Source organism: Tinamus guttatus, unplaced genomic scaffold (genome assembly GCF_059628265.1).
Source record: "Tinamus guttatus ecotype Peru unplaced genomic scaffold, ASM5962826v1 Tinamus_guttatus_pri_ptg000144l, whole genome shotgun sequence".
In the NCBI taxonomy this organism is placed as follows: Eukaryota; Metazoa; Chordata; class Aves; order Tinamiformes; family Tinamidae; genus Tinamus; species Tinamus guttatus.
Window position 1 is genome coordinate 809,872 of NW_028288678.1, and position 20,150 is coordinate 830,021.

Sequence of the window (20,150 nt, forward strand, 5' to 3'; positions counted from 1 at the left end):
CAGACAGGTCTAAACAATCAATTGCAGCTTGTAAGTGCCTCATTATTCAAGATAAAGACTTGAGGGCCATGCAGCTCTCACACTGTTGGTATTGCAGTTGAATAAATAAGTCATTGAGTATGGAAACTATACAGTATTAGTGTTTTTTACTATGCAGAATTGCTGCAATATCTATGCCCTAATAGAGCTTTTTTTAAAAAAAAAGAGATTTTTTTTAAAGATTTTTTTTAAAAAGAGAGATTTCCCAGTACTCACTGTTTTGCAGATACTTACTCTCTACCTAAATTCCTTGCAGTCTCTTAAACTATTGTTCTATAATCTTTTGTTCCTATGAAACTACCACACCAAATTCTAAAAGAAAAATGTAAACTGATAAAGCAATAAATGAGCAACCTGGAAATTTTGTTTCACATAGAGAAATTAAAGTAAGTCAGCCTATTTTGCAGTCTTGCAGTTCTTGCTATGTTTTTCTTTAGACTTTGTTTTCTATCGTTGTTATCTAGAGATTAGATGGTGTTCCCATTGTTATGATTAATATTTCTGGGTAGGACAGGTTTAAGCCCACTGTACCAATATAGTACATTTAAACTTGTCAAATACTTGTAAAATGAACAGCTTCAACAGGAGATAGTATTTTGTAATGTAGTGTATTTTATGTTCTGGAAAAATACCAGTTAGCAGAGTTCTATTGTCTCTATTGATACAACATTTTCAAGTTACTTATTCCATTAGTCCAAAGATTTCTTCAAATTTTAAATATGATGTGAATAAGAAAGTAAAGGATGAGTTCATCTTAATTGTTTCCTTTCATAAATGTGTATTTATATACTTACATATACATTTATATTAATGTGTGTTTAATTCTGGAGAAAAAAACAAGAGCCATACAAAAATGAAGCGGGAAAAGCAAAGCTGAGATTGAAGCATCCAAAACAGAGTATCAATCAGCTAGTCTTTTTAAAGGACCATTAATAGGAGGGTAAATGGTAAGCTTCATTAAAAAAAATCTATATTTTGAATTAGTTGTTTTGTTGCCTTTTTTAAAGAAGCAAGTAGCTTCTGTATAACTCAGGGAAAAGCACAAGGAAATATGTTTTTCCTGCACATTCTTTTTATGCTTTAGAGAGTGAAACATAGCTGTAAAATAATCTGGGTTAGTCAGGTCAGTATAGAAGGGAAAGGAGAATAGAGTGCTGTCTGGGGCATTAAATAAAGCAGGAATGCAAGGAAACAGCTCTGCATTGATCTGTGCAAAACCAAGCTTAATTGTCTGAAAGTCCCTCTTCAATTTTTATTTGGGTCACTTATGGTAATATGTAAAATGATGGTCATTTTTAAGTATTTAAACCAGCAATGCTGGTGGACCTTTATTTATTTATTTATTTTTCACCTCTCGATATCATTATTACTTCCATGCAAAATTTATCTCTTTTTCACATTTCTGTGGAAACCTCTTGATCTCATTGCATTAGTTGTCTCCATCCCCTGGTTAAATCCTTTATGTATTCCTGTCTGATACTAATTTGTTCCTCTGGTCCCATGTATAGTCAGGAGAGTAACTTATTCATCTCCAGTAGCACTGCTGAAATCACAGAAGTGCTTGATGCCGTGATTTATCAAGGCACTTAGGTCAGTGCCTTAAGCATGTGCTAAAAATGAAGCAAATGCTTGCATGAACCTCAAGGATTAGTCGCCAGCATAATGGTTTCCAGGGTCCTTAAAAAATGTGAACTTGTGGAACAGATTGGCTGCTGCTGTAGGTTAGAGTAGCTCTACTGAAATCCGAATGACTCTAACAATGACTTTAGTGGAATTATGACAAGTCTACACTAAAGCTTCCTCTTTTCTTTGTGCAGTACTGATAATTGTGACATGTCAAAAATAAAATTCAAAAGCTAGAAAAAGCTTTGTATCTGGCCACTTCACACATACACCTAGAGGGTTGTTCTGCCACTCAGAGGGACCTTTACAGGCTAGAGAAATGGGCAGAGAGGAACCTCAGGAAGTTCAGCAATGGGAAATGCAAAGGCCAGCACCTGGGGAGGAATATTTCAATGCACTAGTACAGGCTGGAGGGCTGACTGCCTACAGAGCAGCCGTGTAGAGAAAGCCCTGGGAGTTCTTGGGGGCCCATGAACAAGTTAGCCAAGAGTCAGCAACCCTTAGAGTTAAGCAGGCCAGTGGTATCCTGGGCTGGATAGCAGTTTGAGATGTGGTGCTTCACAGCACTGGTGAGGCCATAGCTGAAATGCTGTGTCTAGTTCTGGGCTCCCAGTACCAACTTCTACTAGAGTGTGGCCAGAGAAGGGCAGTTGAGATGGTTAAGGAACTCAGGTATCTCTCGTGCAGTGAAAGGCTGAGAGAACTGGGTCTGTTTAGCCTGGAGAAGAGAAGACTTAAGGAAGGATATTATCACTCTGCATAAGTACCTGAAGGGAAGGTGTAAAGAAGTCAGGCTCTTCTCAGTGGTGCTTGGTGGAAAGAGAGGCAAGGACCCACACTGAAACACAGGAAGTTCCATCTGAATCTAAGAAAAAAAAAAAAAAGGTTCATTATAAGGGTGACTGAACACTGGAACAGGTTGCCCTGAAAGGCTGTGGAGGCTCCATGCTTGGAGATACTCAGAACTCAGATGGACAAAGTCCTGATAGATAGTCCTGTCCTGCTCTTGGTGACCCTTGCTGGGCAAGTGGATTGGACTGGAAGATCTCCAGAGGTCCCTTACAACCTCAGCTGTTCTAAGATTTTTTAGTTGTTTACATGCTATTGAGTGTTTAATAGAAATATTAGCATCTCAATATGAGATTGCATCCTTACAACATATCATTTTTCCATTTGATTTTGTAGTGTCATAATCTTTCATATTTGCTGATAATGGAATGTCTGTGGTGTCACTTGTCACACTGTCACTTGAGCGCTAAATTAGATAAGAATTGAAAATTGTGTGGGCCAAAACTCAGATAACCCAGTCAGGATGTTTCTTGTGCCATAGATGAAGTTTGTTTTTATATTAGGAAACTATATAGGAAAGTAAAGGGGTTACCTTTTTCTATTAGGCCTGCCAACTCTCCTCTCTAAAAATCTTAATTTCTAAGGTAAAGACTGTTTTGTGTGGATATGTTTCTATCTCTTTGATTCTTTTTTTCTGTATATAAAGAGATACCCATTTAGGTCACGTTGCATATTTTGATTTTGTGAATTATTACATGTTTGCAAGCCAGCTGACAAAATGTTTAGAAAATTAAAGACCTATTATCAACTGTTTTATTCTGCATGAATTCACAATATTTATATTGTATATCTTTCTACAGTCATAAGCATGAAGTTAATTCTCGTGTATAGGAATAGTATTTTTGAGCTTTTGGGAATAGTTATAGACTTTTGTATAGAGCTTTTCCAGGTATTTAATCATTCTTTTTGTAAATTCAGGGATAAAAAAAAAAAAGGTTCTGTTTTAGGGGCAGCATTATTGCATTTCAGAAATAATATCCTGTAAAATGGATGTAACAAGGTATTTTATCTAAAAGCCCATTGTAGGTTTCTTATTATGAGTTTCAAGCTTCTGCAACGATAAAAGCGCTCTTATTCAAATGTATATTATTGCATTCATTTCTCTAATAGCAGTATTCCATCATATCAACCTATAAATAGACAAAGAAACAATGGCATAGAGTGCTTGTTATTCATCCTCAATATTTTTTATTCCGTTGTTAGGTATCAGTCTGCGGAATAGTCAGAGTATTTGCATGGAATACAGAAAAAAAAAGTTATTTCCTCTGAGTAAACTTGTGCTTTCTGTTTGTGTTTCCTTGCAATATAAAAATTTAGTATTTCAGTTGCGTTGGTCAAGGCATTTTATTGCCTTCTTGGTGACAATGAAAATTGCACCAAGCTTCAAATAAAAGCACTTCCAAGTGTGAATTAAATATTGGGTGTAGTCTTTTGTAAATGGAAATGAAAGTACACTTTGATAATAAATCTTTTTGTGTATTTCAATAAGATGTCTATTTTTTTCTTCCTAGATACACCTTTAGTTAAAATCATTTCTTCCAATTCATGGCCTGAAGAAGGACAATCTATAGTTTTGACTTGTGAATCCAAAGGAAAACCAGTGTAAGTGATCTAACAAGCAATGTGTTTTTGTTATTTTCCTTATTCTGCTGTGATTGCAATCTTCAGCTGCAGAAATTTGCTGTTTTTGTCTTGTCCTGAGGTGTATCACTGGTTTAGAAAACCCCTTGGAACCTGTCTTCATTAAGTGTCCATAGAAGATTGGTCTTTTACTTTGTCGTCTCCTTTAGTTTTCAGCTAAGAATTCCAGCTGTAAGATTTTTTTTTGGTCAGGTATATCAACCTGAAAGGAGTGCAGGCTTAATCAGTCACTGTTTACATTACTGAAATGATGCTAGGAGAGACAAAATATCTCATGAAAAACTTCCCACATTCACTAGCCTTAGAGAAAAGATATTGAACTTTCCGGATGCTTCAACGTCATTTACAAGCTGTTACAAGCATGTAATGATATATTCGATTTGGGTACTTGGTTATATCGGAATTTGAAAAGACTTAGTCTGCTTTAAGAATATAAATTGTTTTACTAGGAAATTTATATCCCTGCCAAAAGTATTTTTAAAGGCACATCTGAAGAAACTACCTCTTTCACAACATCTGCTATTAAAAAGGTTTTAAAAATGTTTTCCCTATATAATAGACCTGCCTCCTTGCAACAGAAACTTCCTTAGTTGAGCTCTTACGGATTTACCCATGAAGAAACAATCATGTTGCTTAAATATTAACCTAATATTCAAAAGATTAATATGTAATGTTGCATAGAATGATGATATGTAGCTTTAGAATAGTTTTGAAAATAATAGGTGATCATATTTTGGATCTAGAAGTAGTGCAAATTACGTGCCAAGAATCATAAGCCATGTAAGGTTGAATTTCTCCTTGGTATAACTTCAGTGACCTTATGTAACTGCTAATATACCTATGTACTGCTGATCTGACCTGAAGTCAGATTTAGGTAAAGGTTTGAGATTTGAAGTCCAAAGTTTCCTTTTATAAAAGCCTTAGATTAGTCCAGCATCGTTTCAACCCATAGGTGCTTTGCTTTCTTACAGTGTGCCTATATAATTTTAAAGTAACTTATTTTATCCAAATTTTGACTCAGCTGAGCAACTCAGCTTCTAGCTCCTGCTTTTACTTGGCTTGCGACCAGAAGGCTGGGTGTCCTTCCCATTAATCGTATATGGTGCTCAATGTAATCATTTTTCTGTGTACTCACAAAATTGAGTTCCAGCCACCTCTTGCTTTTGTAATTTACTTGAAGGAGAAAGAACTACCCATTTATAGAATAGCCTTTGAGCTTTCACCTAGGTATTGGGAGGTACAGAGTACGTTTCCTCATTTCTTTCCAATCCAGCAGAAGTGCTTGTTTTTATGGAAGAGTTCAGGCCTGATTGCCCTGAGTGAGCAATTGGCTAGGTGGAATTTAGGATTTTCTCCATCTCAGTGTTTTCCACATGGCTAACAGTCAGCAGCTGCATGCTGAGAGTGCTGTTTGACATATTGACTTTAGGGATCCTAGCCCCAGGTGCTTAATTTTCCCTATTCAGGTAACATGCACAGTAAGCATGAAGATTTAAGTGAGGTGGTCATTACATATTTTTAGTTATTTTTGTACACCAGGTAGGTGCTGGTGCTTTCTGATTTTGGCAAGAAAGTGTGCCCACTCAAACCCCTAAGTATAATAGGACATTTAATCAGAATATTCAAAGCTAGGAGCAAAAGAAAATGTTAGCAGTTAAATCCCCCTGTGATTTTGTGATAAATCTCCTGTCCCTTCTGATACTGCGAACCCCGAGTGATACATCATCCGACAGACCTACTGTCAAGCGAAAGGGTGTTCTCATGAGAACATGTTGCCTCTCTAATAGATAAGGACAAGGAGATGCAGGTGGCATAATTGCCAGCGCCATTTGGGAGCTGCCTACAGGCCCCTCCATTATAATTAGCCAGCTAAGTTTATCCTGTGGCCGCATGTGCAGCCCCGGGCAGGCCCATGTCTGTGTGAGTTGACTCAGGCCGACTCTTCTGTGGGTCACTACCTCCTCAGCGCGCTGCCATCTCCCCTTTGGCTCACTGCACTTCCCTTTCCCTGCTGCTTGTTTCAAGGGAGGGTCGGTTTGCCCCTCACAGTTAGAAACTTTAAATCATAAGAAGGTTTGGAGGGTTCATTTCTTTGTTTTGGGCTTTATTTATTTATGTATTTATTTTATGAGACAAACAGCTAATGTTTGGAGAGATGGGTATAATGGAGGACTGAGGGGAGAGCAGGCAGGAGAGTTGTATAATACTTACTAGATGTTCCATCTCTCTCTAACCATCTGCACAGTAGATGTCTACCTCTGGGCTGCTGTTTGTCTTCTGTTTTTGTTCCGGGAGGGAGGAATAGGTGTTGTTATGACGTGACTGATCCGATTTATGCTAGGCACCTACCTCAGCAGTTAGGGAGGCCAAATATAGATGCCTAAATATATCTATTTATATCTATCTCAAATTCAAATCTTTTTTTTTTTTGGTCAGATGCATCTCACTTTATGTACTGTTTATAATCACATTTTCCTAATCTTTATTGAACGAATGGGCATTTTTTTCACATGACAAAGGTATCAGAATCTGTTACAAAAGGAGGCTATCTTCTCAGATTTTAGATTTTTTTGTTACCAGTCCTTTTGGAGCCAATAAAAATACGAAAAAATATGTATTTTAGCATGACTTATGCAATACATTTGATACATTAAATATTGTAGATCTTTTATATATATATATATTACTATTAGGAAATACTAATTTAAAAATGGCAATCCCATTGAGCTTATTCACTGAACAAATTTTCTTTTCTTATTTTTTTTTTCAAAAGAGGAGTCAATTGCAACCTTAAAGGATTCAAATGCAGATTTTTCACATGGTTTTGAAAGGGCAGCCAAGGAAAAATTCCACACCACAGAATTATCAAGGCAGGGCACCTGTGTGCGGTGGACTTCGGGCACAAATATTTTGTGCCAATAAATGCACCTCTAATTGTGCATATAAAAAAGCTGCCAACATCAGCTGCTCTGCATTGCTTCATTAGGTCAGTCTTTTACGGAACGGAGCCAGTAATAAATAGGCATCCTCCTGGGAGCAGTTTGCAGTTGCTTAGCATGAGAAATAGTAATGTCGTGCTCCCAACCTACATTGTGATTACTTTCTGGCTTAGAGAGAGGAATTGGAGAGGTCCTCAGAGCCCACATAGTTGGTGTCACAAGATGAATAGGTGATGAAAGACTAAAGAGGAGGAAAGGGGAGAATAAACTGCAAGCAGCATAGAGAGCTCAGAGTCAACCAGTGGCCCTTCTTAGCCATTTGAACACTCTAGGTTAACTTCTATACACTTCTGTCAACTTCATATTTGGTTTCTTGTATGCAACAGTCAGTTATACCAGTGAATGAGAGCTTATTTATATAGGTACATTTCTTTATATCTGAGTGATGTTCTCAAGCTTCAGAATGGTGCTAGGGATTAATAAAGAGTCAAGCAGGATTGTAGCTATGGTGCCATTCACGATATTGAGAGCTACTGCAGAGTAATTCAAAAGGGAAAAACAGAATGAAGCTAAAGCTAAAATACACTTGCCACATCTCACCAAGCTCGTCCTTGCAGCAGAGGAGTGCAGTCAATGGTTCCCATTCAGACTCTGCTCTTATTACTAGTAGAGGAATTACTTTGGAGGAAGAAGCTGTTCTTCCAGGTAAAGATTCTCTTGCTGCTGTGTTTTAAATGTATATGATGTTGCTTGAGATATTCTTCTGCAATCTTAATCATTCCTAGGGTTATGTTGGTCAGAAGCAAGACAGCGTGTAATTATAACTGAAAAGTGTGCATATTTGAAATGCAATAGTCTATATATTCCTCCTGTGGAATACTGAATGGTAATTAAATGGTAAGCCAGTTTGCCTGTAAAGTGTTGGAAAATAGAGGATGATATTCTCCTCATCACAATTATGGTGTCTTCTTAGAAGACTTCTCCATCACTTTAACAGTGCGGAAACAGTGGAACAACACAGACATGCAACTCTAATGTTTCTTCTCCTCTTAGTGAAAGTCAGCATTTTTTTCTCTCTGTCTTACTCTAGTCATTATATTCAGATCTTATGACCAACTATAGTTTTGTGTTTGGCAAACATAAGTTTAGTGTTAGGCTGTTACTTCTTTGGTTGATGAATCATTGACAGACTAGATTTAGAGTTTTCTTTTGGATTTGTGTTTCTGCCAGGTTAGTCACTTTCTATGCTGGACTCAGTTGTTGGTTTGTTCACTCTCTTGAAAATTTTTATAATAACAATTTCCATTTTTTCAATTGTAGATAATAATGTTTAGTCATTTCTTAACATAACTTAAGTCAAGACCACATGGGTGTATCTGAGGTTTTCATTCATTGTCACATTCCTCCTTTGGTGAGAATCTTGTATATTCTCAAAACAGATGGAAGATAGTTTCTTGTCTTTTCAATCCTTAGAGCTATTTTGTCTTTTCCAGAGTTTTTGATTTGATCCCAGACAGCCATAACATTTTTCAAAATAAACTAGTTGAGTAGGGCCATAATCAGAAGCTCTTCCTTATTTCCTTTTTTTTTGCCTTTTTTTTTCTTTTTAGGTTAGTGTAGTTTTACTTTTAGTCTTTCCTTTGCCAAACAAGGAAAAGTGATTAGCCTCCAAAAATAACAGACCTCCTTTTAATGAACTCATTTGCATCGTCCAGACTTACATCTCTAGAAATAAAGTCATACTGCATAGCAACACATTGAATATTTCTCTTAATAAGCAGGAGTAAGCTGATTTAAGAATAAAGAGCAAATTGACCATGGACACTATTGTCTGTACTGTTGCCTGTACTAACAGTGTATTCTAATTGCAAATTATGACCTCTACATATCATTTCATTTTAATAGAACCATATATTGATGTGACTCAAAACAGACCCAAAATTGAATGCCAAAAAAAAAAGGGAAAAAAAAGAAAAATTCCATATTTAATATGTGTCTTTTCAGGAAGTACTTCAAACTATAATGGAATAATTTGTGCACAGGAAACAGAGGGAGTTGGCTGTCTCCTGTGTGCCATAGAGAAGTATCTATTCATGCAGCTAAAACGTATCATAGTGTGAGTTGGCTGACTAATGGAAAGTGAAAATTTGTCCACGTTGAAATAATCTGGAAAGCTCCTTTTGCTTCAGAAAGGTGTTACAGGAGATATTTAGCAGTCATTCTTTGCCAACCAGTGTGCAGACTTCCCTGAGCAGCTGGAGTAATGACCAGCAGTTGAAGGTAGCCCATGTCCAGGCTTCAGAAGCAGGAAAAAAATAGTGTGGCCTATTCTAAGGCTTTTTTGTTGTTGTCATGGCTAAAAGATTCTTGTAGTAGAAAACTTAAATGTTATGTAGCTAGAAAAGATATCAAGGAATACTTTGTCTGCCAAATCTCTGCTTATTGATGTAATTATTAATGCACTGGGTAAGCTTACAAAGCTGTGAAAGTAGTTGAGATTTGAATACAATGCAAAACAAAAACAAACAAACAAAAACATTTTATTTCGGGAGAAAGTTCCCATATGTATCCTTCACTCGTATAAAATTATTTTTAGGATCGTGAAGAAAGTAAAAGGGGAAAGAATGATCAGTAATAAACACTGATTCTGTAAGCATCAAATAACCTAAAGTTTGGTCAAATAAATATCAGGGAAATCCTTACTGAACTTCATGAGATTCCCATGTGCCTGTTCTTTCCAACCTGCCTAGGTCTCTCAGCACGGTGACTCCACCCTCAAGTAGACTGACTGCAATGTCCAGTGCAGTGTCATCCACAAGGTACTTTCCACCTTTCCACATGGAAATATCTGTTTAAATATATTAAATAGTTGGACTTCTGAAGAATTCTGCTACCTAGCAGCTGCTAGGTAGTATTTCAGCTGCTAATGGCTACCCAACGGTCCAGCTAGTTTTTCACCCACCTACTAGTGCACGCAGGCAGAACAGATGCAAGATCCCAACCCGGATACACGGGTAGAGTAGGAGACCATGCCAGAAGTTTTGCTTAAGTCAAGGTAGACGACATCCACTGCTCTCCTTTCGTTCAACATCTAGTCATTTCCCTATAGTTTTCAAGTGTTTGGTTTTTAGAAAATTATAGAAACATTTGTTTTATGAGTAGTTTTTTTCTTCATTCCCAAAGATAGAATGTAGTAGAGAGAAAAGAATCCCTTCCTCAGAATAATTACCTGAGCTCAAACTGATTCCAAGTGTAAAAATCTCCAAAACTAAGGAAAGCCTTTTGAAAACTGCTAGATGGAAATGACTCGTTTGAATTTCTGATCTTACATTATACTATAAGAAATATAACATTTTGTTTCCTGAAAATTTGGTCATTATGGGCAGGGTATCATCTTTGAAAGGATTCCTGACTCTTTCAGTGGAATAGTTGCTGTGAGTGATTTGTGTGACACAGATTTTATTTGATGCAGGCCCTCAGAACACAGAATTAAAATATGATAAATAATTTCTTCAGAGCTGGTGGTGTGTTTCTTCCCATGGTACCCAAGAACTTGGCAAATGCTAAAACGTTTATTTTTATCACACCTGTGGACAATTAGGTTATTTAATTGCTTCCAATTTACTCCTGAGAACTGAAGTAGAACAATTCTGAAGATCAAAATTCACTAAAAAGCTCACAGATTTTTATGGCTAATATGAAACACACACAGTCTGGTTTTCTGAGAGTATCTGACATAGCATTGCATTGCATTCAGAAGATAGCTCCACTTCGGTTTGAATTATAATACTGAGTTCTTAGCACATCTGCAAATCTATGCCAAGAGTGTGAAATTGGACACCCAGAAGACTGTGGATACCCACTCGATATTCAGCTGTTAATGTTTTGGTTTAAAAAGTCTGCCAATGCCACTTTGTAAGTAATGGTAACAGGAGGATTAGATTCTGATTTGTTAATCTAGTGGTCAGCTTTATGTCCATGTGTGATTTTCTTTTCTTGCTTCATCATGATACTCTTTCCAGCTTCCCTTACTGAGATGAGATGAAAGTTCTATAAGAAAATATATCAGTTTTGCATAAATTTTATTCACCGCAGAATTTTTCTGGGTTGTTCAATGAATACTTGGAAGCCTAGAAGGGAGTGCTAGTATTAGTTCCTCCTAAAATATGAATTATCATAATGATTCTGGAAAACTATGCATATTTCTGTGTTTATAAATCACCAGGCAGAATGAATCCACAGCCCAAACTGGACATTCAGACAGTATACATAAATATTAATGGTTTGGAAAATTGCATGAGTTTGTACATATCCGGGATGAAATATTATTCTAGTAAAATATGAATATGGAAAGTATTTCTCTCTTAAGCTTTATGCATATTTGTTCATGGAACATCCTAAATCACAAAAGTCTATTTCCAGGTTTCTCTGGAAAGGACCACCTACAACAGAAAGCAAGTAGGTTAACAGAAAGAAGGAAGGTTATATATGGGGCTTCCCCTGTTTGTGTTTAGATCTGGACAATCATTATTTTGAGCCCTAGGGTGAGTATTTGTCAATTTTGTCATAACCACTGTCCATTTAACAAATGGAGACACTCTCCTATCTCTTTGCCTTGATCCCGGAGGTAGCATTGACTTCCTAATACCTGCCAGCAACTGAAATTTATATATATTTTCACATTTCTGGCTTCTGAGCACTTTGAGTTTACAGTTAGGTTTTCAGGGTACAAGGTGCACACAATTTGGAAGATTTTATATATACATTCTTAAATAAATACGTATGTGGGACAAAAATATTGTATTGGTCATAGACAAAGCTAGGGGTAAGAACCCCTTCTCACATTTCTCAGCTTTGTATTCCTTGTTATTGTGGAACAGCTCTGAGATTAGGCCAGAATCTCCTATTTTTCTCTTTCAACGTAGGGATTTCCTGCTGAAACTTGTAATCTCTCTGTATCTGTTCGTAGTTGCCTTTCTCTGATCTTGCCTTGTTCAGCAATTAAATAAAACTCATCTCTTACAAATACAGGTTTTTCTGTCCTGTCTCTGTCTTTCCTCCCTGCTCTAGTTTCTTCACAAGTTTCTTCTTGTCTTTTTTACTTTTTCTTCCTTTGTGTATATGTTTTTTAACAGTTCTTTTTCATCTTTATTTCTTTATTAAGGAATTTTATTTTATACATTATTTTCTGTTCAGATAATTATAAACTTTCATTTTCTTGAAGAGAAATTGACTGCATTTGGGTAGGTGATTATTAACTCATAAGCAACCAGTCTTAACTTGATCAAATGTGCTATAATTCATATCAGGTAATGCTAATCGCTCTTTATCCCATGGTTCCTGCCAACCACATGGCAGGGCCATATCGTGAACCAATATTGAAATATTCTCTGAAATGTGATATCAGAACTTTGTAGACCAGTTAAGCATCCAGTTTCTCCACACATACAGGCAGCAGTGTGTATGTATGGAAACTTGATTGATGTTAAGCATTGCATTCTGAGCTCTCCTAGCGGGAGAGGTAAAGCGAAAATCAACCATGGGCAGTTCAAACTCACCATAACATTTGGCACATTGCTGGAAGGCGCTATATGACATGGGCAGTATAAGAACATTTCTGGATCAGAATATGCGTAACTGTTTATAATACATTTTTCAGTATCCAAATTTGGTACTGAGTTTATTTTTAAAAGAATTGTAGGTGACTACTGATGCCAGCCGAAATCTCTGCTGAAGCCCAACTCATCAACATGGGCCAGCACTGTGCTATCACTGCTATAATTACTTTCTTTGAATATTGGGCCAATTTTTAAATTACTAGCATTTTCAAGGAGTTCATCCTAATGATATCTTCTGCATTGATTTAGTAGGCATCTGTTGTATGCTACATTGAATGAGTGTTCATTTTCAGTAAAATAATTTAAAATCTTATGAAGACTACCATATGAATTGTAGGGAAAAATAACGCATAGGGAAACCTTACAGAGAGGTAGTATACCTTTGCAACAAAAAGCCAATTATTTTAAAGGATTATGTAAATATTTGGCTTGTAACCTTCTATACCAATATTTCATTGACATTACAACTCCACTGTGGGATTATGCGGTGATATAATAGATTATATATTAGGAAGCAGGTAACATTTTTACTGAGATACAGTAGGTATGGTTAATAGATTAAATTTCAGCTTGTATTAAACCTCTTGGCTGTCTGAGAGATCGTATCTTCACTTTGCAGCTGGGTCCTTCTATACTTTTTTTTTAATATTTTTCAGAGAGTAGGTAAATTCATGTTATAAAAAGTGTGATACAAAAAGAAACAGGCAGGAGCATTAATGCCTGTCTAAAAATTACATTTTACAATAATACCTCCTGCAGTGCTTAAGAACTTCCTCTTTAGTGTTCTGCAAAATGATCATATTGTGTAATGGGCTCAACTCAATAATCATTTTTCCTCTCTTTTAAATGTGTCTTTTCTGCAGTGTTTACACATAAAATGCTGCAGAAAGTACAGTATGAAAAACAACTAAATGCAGCTCTTTTAGTGCTCACTTTGCATGTGTATGCCTTTTGAAATAATTCTTTTTGTTGCACTTTCAGTGGTATGCCTAGCAAAGAGAAGCTGATAGAGCTGTGTATAGTTGGGAACACATTCTAAAAGAAGTCAAGATCCATATAACAGAATAATACATAAAACTGAAACACACTCTGTATAATTCAAATTATTTGCTATATCAGAAGTTAAAATACCTTAAAAATAGTTTTGTAAGAGAAATGATTCTCAGTCTTTTATCTGTTTTTGTTTTATAGGTAATAGATTAGCTACAATTACAAGTAAAATTGCAGCAGTCTTGATTCAACTGTTAGCAGTATAACAGAGGCAAACATATAATAGTATAACTCCATCAATGCAAATCATACTCTGAGTATTTGTTTTGTTATGTGATTACAGAAGCCAAGTTTGTTCCCTGGATAGCAGATGTGATTGACAACCACGGTCACAGAAAATACAGAATATTCCCTAGAAATATAGGAATATAGAAGGTTAACAATACAGTGAGGTTTGTTGGCATAGTTCTGTTACGGCTGCCATACATGTGGAAAGGCAAAGTTGTAAGTTGTGAGTTTTTCCCAGGAAAGGCTGAAGGTCTGTGCTGTGTCTGGCTAATACTGCACTAGCACTCCTTCTACACTTGCACCAGAGACATCGATGCAGTAAAGCAAGCTCTTGTTTACAGAATCATCTAAAACTGCTGGCAATCCTCCTTTCCTCACTAAAATGCAAGTCATAGTTCCCATTGATATTAGTTCTGTGTACTCCAGGAGTACCCAAGAGAAGGGTTTGAGATGATGAAATCGTTCCATTGCACAGCAAAGAGATTTCTCCCCATCACTGAACAGGTTGTGAACCCTGCTCACAAACCTGTTAAATTTCATGCTGCTGGATGCATATGTTAGTGATGAAGATATGTTTTTTTCATCATTTTGTGGAAGTTGCTCTTTGCCCTCGTTTTCCTAGAGTTATTACTAGTAAAATCACTTGAAACGATTTCTCAGTTACTCTGAGCAAATGCAGTTTTGGAAAATATGTTGGCAAATATGCCAAACAAGGCATTTTGCAGTATTTATATGGATGGAAGGAAATTACTGTCTCATCATGTAATTGTGGCGTTAGCCCAGCCAATTAATCCAACTGCTAGGGGCTCAGAAAGAAAGGGAGGGAAAAAAATCAGAAAAATCCCCAAGCAACCAGCCTCTTTAGGTATGAAAGTGCTAGCTCTTTATGTTGTCTGGAGCATAGCCCCTTAACAAATTGAGTTGACAAGGAAAGTGGGATTTCAGTTCTGACAAGAATGGCAGTGAGTAGGTAAGAGAGAGAGAAATTTAATTTCTCAGATCGCAGTTTGACTAGTTCTATTAAATGTAGTTTGTTGCAGAGAATAGCTGAAGGCCATCAGCAGCAACAGAAACAGAGTCCCCCAAATTCACTGCCTGGATTGTTAATTTCCTTAGTTAAAACAAATTTCCCAGATTCATGGCTTAGTATATATAATTACAATGATGTTAACTGTTTCCAAAACTTAGAAGAAATAACCCGGGGAGAGACTGAACCTACAATGTCTAGTCTTGCACAGAAGGGTTGAAGATGCAGGCCGAGAGGATGCAGAATGACAAGGAAAACAGAACTGGCCTAGAAAATGCTATAGCTGCTCATGTTTTCCCCCTGCTTTAAGAACCTGCTATAAGCAGCTGAGAGGCTAGGCAGCTCCTCCTGTACTGTGAAGGTGGATAACCCAGTCAGGGGATGATCTAGCTGAGAGACGGTGGTACTGATGCTTTTTAGTTGGCGGAAATCTCAACAGAAGATTTTAGGAGTTGTGTGCATGCCTTCATGCACAGCTGTTCCTGTGCACGGCACAACAGAGAACGGGAACAGCCTTGTGCAGAGGAAGCACAGTCCTGGTTATCCATTATCAAAATGATGCTAACAAGATGAGCATATTTAGGTGTTATACTTTGGAAAACGTTTTTTTTTTTTTTTTTTTTTTTAATGGCTATTGCATAGTAAAGGAACTTTCTCCTCTGTGTTGCTTTCATCCTGAGCTTGAGTTGCCACATAGCTATCTCTGTTAGTTTGGGGGTAGCCACCAAAGTGTCACCAAGGGTTACTTCTCAGGCACTTACATTCATATTACTCTGTAATGAGTTTTACACTATGGAACAACTTACAACATGCAGCAGGTTGATAGATATTCATAGATACATATATGCTTTGATTTTTCTCTTTTTTTTTTTCTTTTTCATTTCTTTTTTTAAACAATGCTTAATACTTTGTGTTGATCACTTTTAAGAGGAGACTATAAGGAAAAATTGTAGCAAGGACTATGAAGATGAGGGTGAACCCCAATATTGCCAAAGTGAGATACCCATCTATAAAACACATCTATAAAACAAGCAGGGGAATACATCTCCTTTCCTTGTTTGAGAAGAACTCCAAATTGAAGTTCATCAGCTGGGTGAGCTGATAAGGAAAGAAGGAATTATACTTCCAGCAGGGTTGATAGGAAGAGGTAAGTGGGAGGCAGATAGATATTTCTACTTATTATTACTACTTAATTGCTTTTAGCTTACTTTTGCTCTCAAATAGCCCTGGTCTGCCTGCTTATTTCACATATACAATTTCTAGACCACTTCAAATTGAGTCATTTTATCCCAGGGAATGATAACTCAAGGGAGCTCTCATCATTGTCTCAGGTCTAAGTTGAGGAACTTCTTTAAAGAATATTAGTTGCAGTTTGTACCTAGAGGCAAAAAGGAGGGCCAAACAATTATATGATAATCAACATCAAAAAGGAAAACTACATAAAAATGAGAAATCCTGTTAAAAAAAAACCTAAAATGAGCAGCTAAGAGAATTAAATCTTTCCAGGCAGCCTGGGGACTACATTGAAAAAAAAAATACAGAAACACAGGGTTGATACATAACATGAAGCAGAAACACTTCAGAAGAGAAAACCAATGAGTCTAAACAAGAGAGAAGGTAAAGTACTAGAAATTAAGAAAACATAATTCAAAAAGCTGAAGTTGTTTTCAAGTGAAAGAAAAGATCATTAAATGTGGATGAAAAATAGAAAATGCAGTTAGCTAGACCAAAAAAATAGTTTGAGGAGCAACTATCAAGGAGCATTAAAATTAATAATTAATCTTTCTCGAGGTGCATCAGGGGGAGATGTTCCATTATGTTTTACAGAACCAATTGAAGATGAAGGTATAAAGAGAAGCTGAGTGAGTTTGTTACATCACTGTTTATTATGGAGGAAAACGAGAGATTGCAGACTGGATCTCTGTTTTCTGAGGTTCTCATTGGCGACTTTTTTTTTAAGAAAGCAAACTGTAGAGAAGGTTGTGGAACAATTGGGGAAACTGCATCAATTCATGAAAGAGTAAATCATTAAGGGTTACAGAATGTTTTGAAAATAAATTTGGCTTCAGAAGTCCCCAAGAAAGTTGTAAACCAGAAAAAAACCTTGGGAAGGCAACATCTGTTCTTGACCTGTTTTTCCCTAGACATGTGTTTATATCTACTGTTAGAGAGAAGATACTGAGCTACCTGGACTGATCTAGGGCAGCTGGTTCTGTTCTGTTAGGCCCTGAGCGTAGCCTATTGTAGATTTCTAGGACTAAAGTTAATGGAGCTTTATCCCTGAGAATGTCTCCTTTATCATGCTGAAATTATTACTGTGAAGGTACTAGTGGATAATTCTCTGCATGAGAGAAGTTTGTTTGAATTAAAAGAGTTTCTTATATTTGGAGATAATGATTCGTTTGGAGAAGTGAACAGACATCTATAAGTAAAAAAATACTTGTCTTTTTTTTTTTCTTTTATTATATCACTTTTTCTTAAGTTAGTTGTAGAGTTAGAAATTGACACAGACCCAAGGGACTCACCACTGAAATACAAATAATCATAAGTTCCTAGTTTATTGTTATTCACCTTTCATTATATTTTCTGGAGGGCATGAAGCATTTTCCTGTTTGTTATGGTCTAATATAGCGTGCTTCAGTACTTTTCCAGGGCTTTTTGACACTGGTGACAAAATTTAATCTAAGCACAATAGTTTTATCATGGGTTTCCATTTCTTCAGTGCTCTTATAACTATTAGAACTATCAACAAACATCTGATTACTTGTAAAGAACAATCTATAGTGCATTTCCATATATATTTTTTTAATGTCTTTATTGTCACTAGTTGTTAGATACTGCATGTGATGATAAGATCTTCTGCTACATTCCTCAAATGTTATGATAAACATTTTTTTTTACATGCATTGGTAGTCAAGAACTGTATACCTTGTCTAATCAGGGTTGGTACTCAAGGTGTTCGGGTTGCAGAATTGATACTTCTTTCAGCTCTCTAGGTGCTCTACTGCGTCCCAAATGCATGAAGGTCATTTAGTTTAATGAGTCTTCTCTTTGAATGTATCTTACATCAACAGACAAATGATTTAAAACAAGTAGTATTTGCATGAATGAGAAACCCTGATTCAGATTTTCAATTATTTGATTAATGGAAAAAGCAGAAGTGAATCAGCTACCCTTACGTTCCTCTTTTTGATTCTTGTGCCAACAAACATTTGATCCTTGCTTACAAATGCAGCTGTTGTTTCTTAAAGGGATTTCTCAGCTTACTGATAGTGACAGAGGCCCAGTTTCTTGTGAGTACTGGGACACAGCTTTTAATGAGATCAGTGGGAGGTAGGCACTTGAATATTGCGTATGGTCTCAGTCAGAATTATCTAAACAGTCTAAAATCCTGACTCTTCAAAAAAAAGCTCATAATAATTAATATCACCAACACACATACTACTTATTAAGAAAAAAGGGGAGGGAATTAAAAATATTCTTACCTCCTTTTTTCCTTCTAACAGTCTCCACCTCTGTCTCTGCTTATAGAGTTGTTGTGCTCTGTCTATAAACCAAGTTGATTTTAGAAAATGTGTATTTTTTAAACCTATAGTATGAAGATGTAAACCATTTAAAGTGAGTCATGGTGCATCTCTTCTGGTTATTTTTCATAAAGCAATATTTTCCCCAGCTTTTGTTGCCTTGGCTCGTGATGCAATGTGCTTGTAAACTTTTATGAAGAACACAATCTTATAAACTGATCTGAAGACATGTGAGATGAGAGGATGTTATTTTCTTCTGTTTTATGAAATGCATAATAACTAACGTGCGCACATCCTATTATTATGCTTTACTGCTGCTTTTCTATCCCCAGCAGTACTTCATTAGCATTAGGAACATAGTTCCTGGTTAATCCCAGTAATTTTCAGCAGCCATTCTGATTCATTCACTTGAGCACCATATTATCTTAATACTGCTGACATTTGCATGTCTTTGAAACACATTTTTTTGTTATTGTCCATTTAATCCACTGCAGTTTCTATCATCCTTTGTTCTATAGTCATGCTTTACTTATAGCTGATGAAAATGAATAATCTACTAATTTCTCAATAGCTCTTAAAGGTTAAGAAGAAATCAACAAGGTGTAAACAGTGGTATAAGAAGCCCAGAGGTTTAGCTTTTTGAATACAGACTACATAATTAGAAACCTATAGAAGTACAATTATAGTGAAATCAAGTTGTTAAGATTTTTGTGTTTAATCAAAGGGTTTTTTTAAAGTGAATGAAATCCTAACATGCCGTTTATCATCTCACCTATACCTTGACAGAAAAGAAGCCTCTGAGAACAGCAATAAAACATTTAAGCTAGTGTGACAATTATTCTTTTTATTCACTTATCTGTATACACTTTCTCCTCTCTTTTTTTTTCTCCTCTTTTATCTGAGAGTGTAGGTCTTAGATTATGTGGCTGAAAGGAAGGGGATTTGTCTTTCTAATTTGCACATCAATATATGGCACCAATCCCAGGCAGAGCTGGGGAGTATCTTTTATTATGGAGGTGTTCCAGTACTGATCCAGTGTACTTGCAACTCCAAAATTTAAAAGGAGCGTAAAGGGCATCACTGTTTTCCTGATCCAACGCTTACCCATTTTCCTGATTGGAATAACATCACTGTAGCCCTGGCTGAACCTTACTTTTTGCTCCACGTGAGATTACCCAGCCGTGACTGCAGCTGGGGCTCTTGACTTGCTGCTCTCCAGAGCATTGCTCCCAATGCTCCCCACTGCCTTCAGTAGGAAGGGCAATGCTCCTGACTGCAAAGGGGTCTCCCCCTCCACTTTTTTTCTTTTTTTTTTTTTTTTCCTCTCAGAACAACCCTGTCACCTGCCCTTAATTATCGATTTGTCATTAGGGGTATCTTAACGGCTGCTTGGCTGAGCTGTGGCACAGGTGATGGGTTGTTCATGCACCTGAACAACTCTTTGCATAGTCTCTGTACCAGGCTGTGCAGGCAAGACTCCTGATACAAAAGCACATTACAGAAACCGGAAAACACCTTATCTAATCTATGTTTAAGTCCAGTCCGACCTGAGATTGTTCCTTGCAAAGTATTTTCTAGTGTTTTGTCCTTGATCTGGTATCAATGGTATCAA

The 20,150-nt window shown here is 36.6% G+C and overlaps 1 protein-coding gene across 3 annotated transcripts in view; it reads left to right on the forward strand.

Annotated features, from left to right (window-relative positions):
* Positions 1-20,150, forward strand: part of CADM2 (cell adhesion molecule 2) — a 599,764-nt gene that overhangs the window by 501,955 nt on the left and 77,659 nt on the right. For all 3 annotated transcript variants that reach the window (XM_088522065.1, XM_088522063.1, XM_088522064.1), the window contains one exon: positions 4,023-4,113. In XM_088522065.1, coding sequence (XP_088378191.1) covers positions 4,023-4,113 — 91 coding nt within the window. The remainder of the gene's footprint in view (positions 1-4,022; positions 4,114-20,150) is intronic.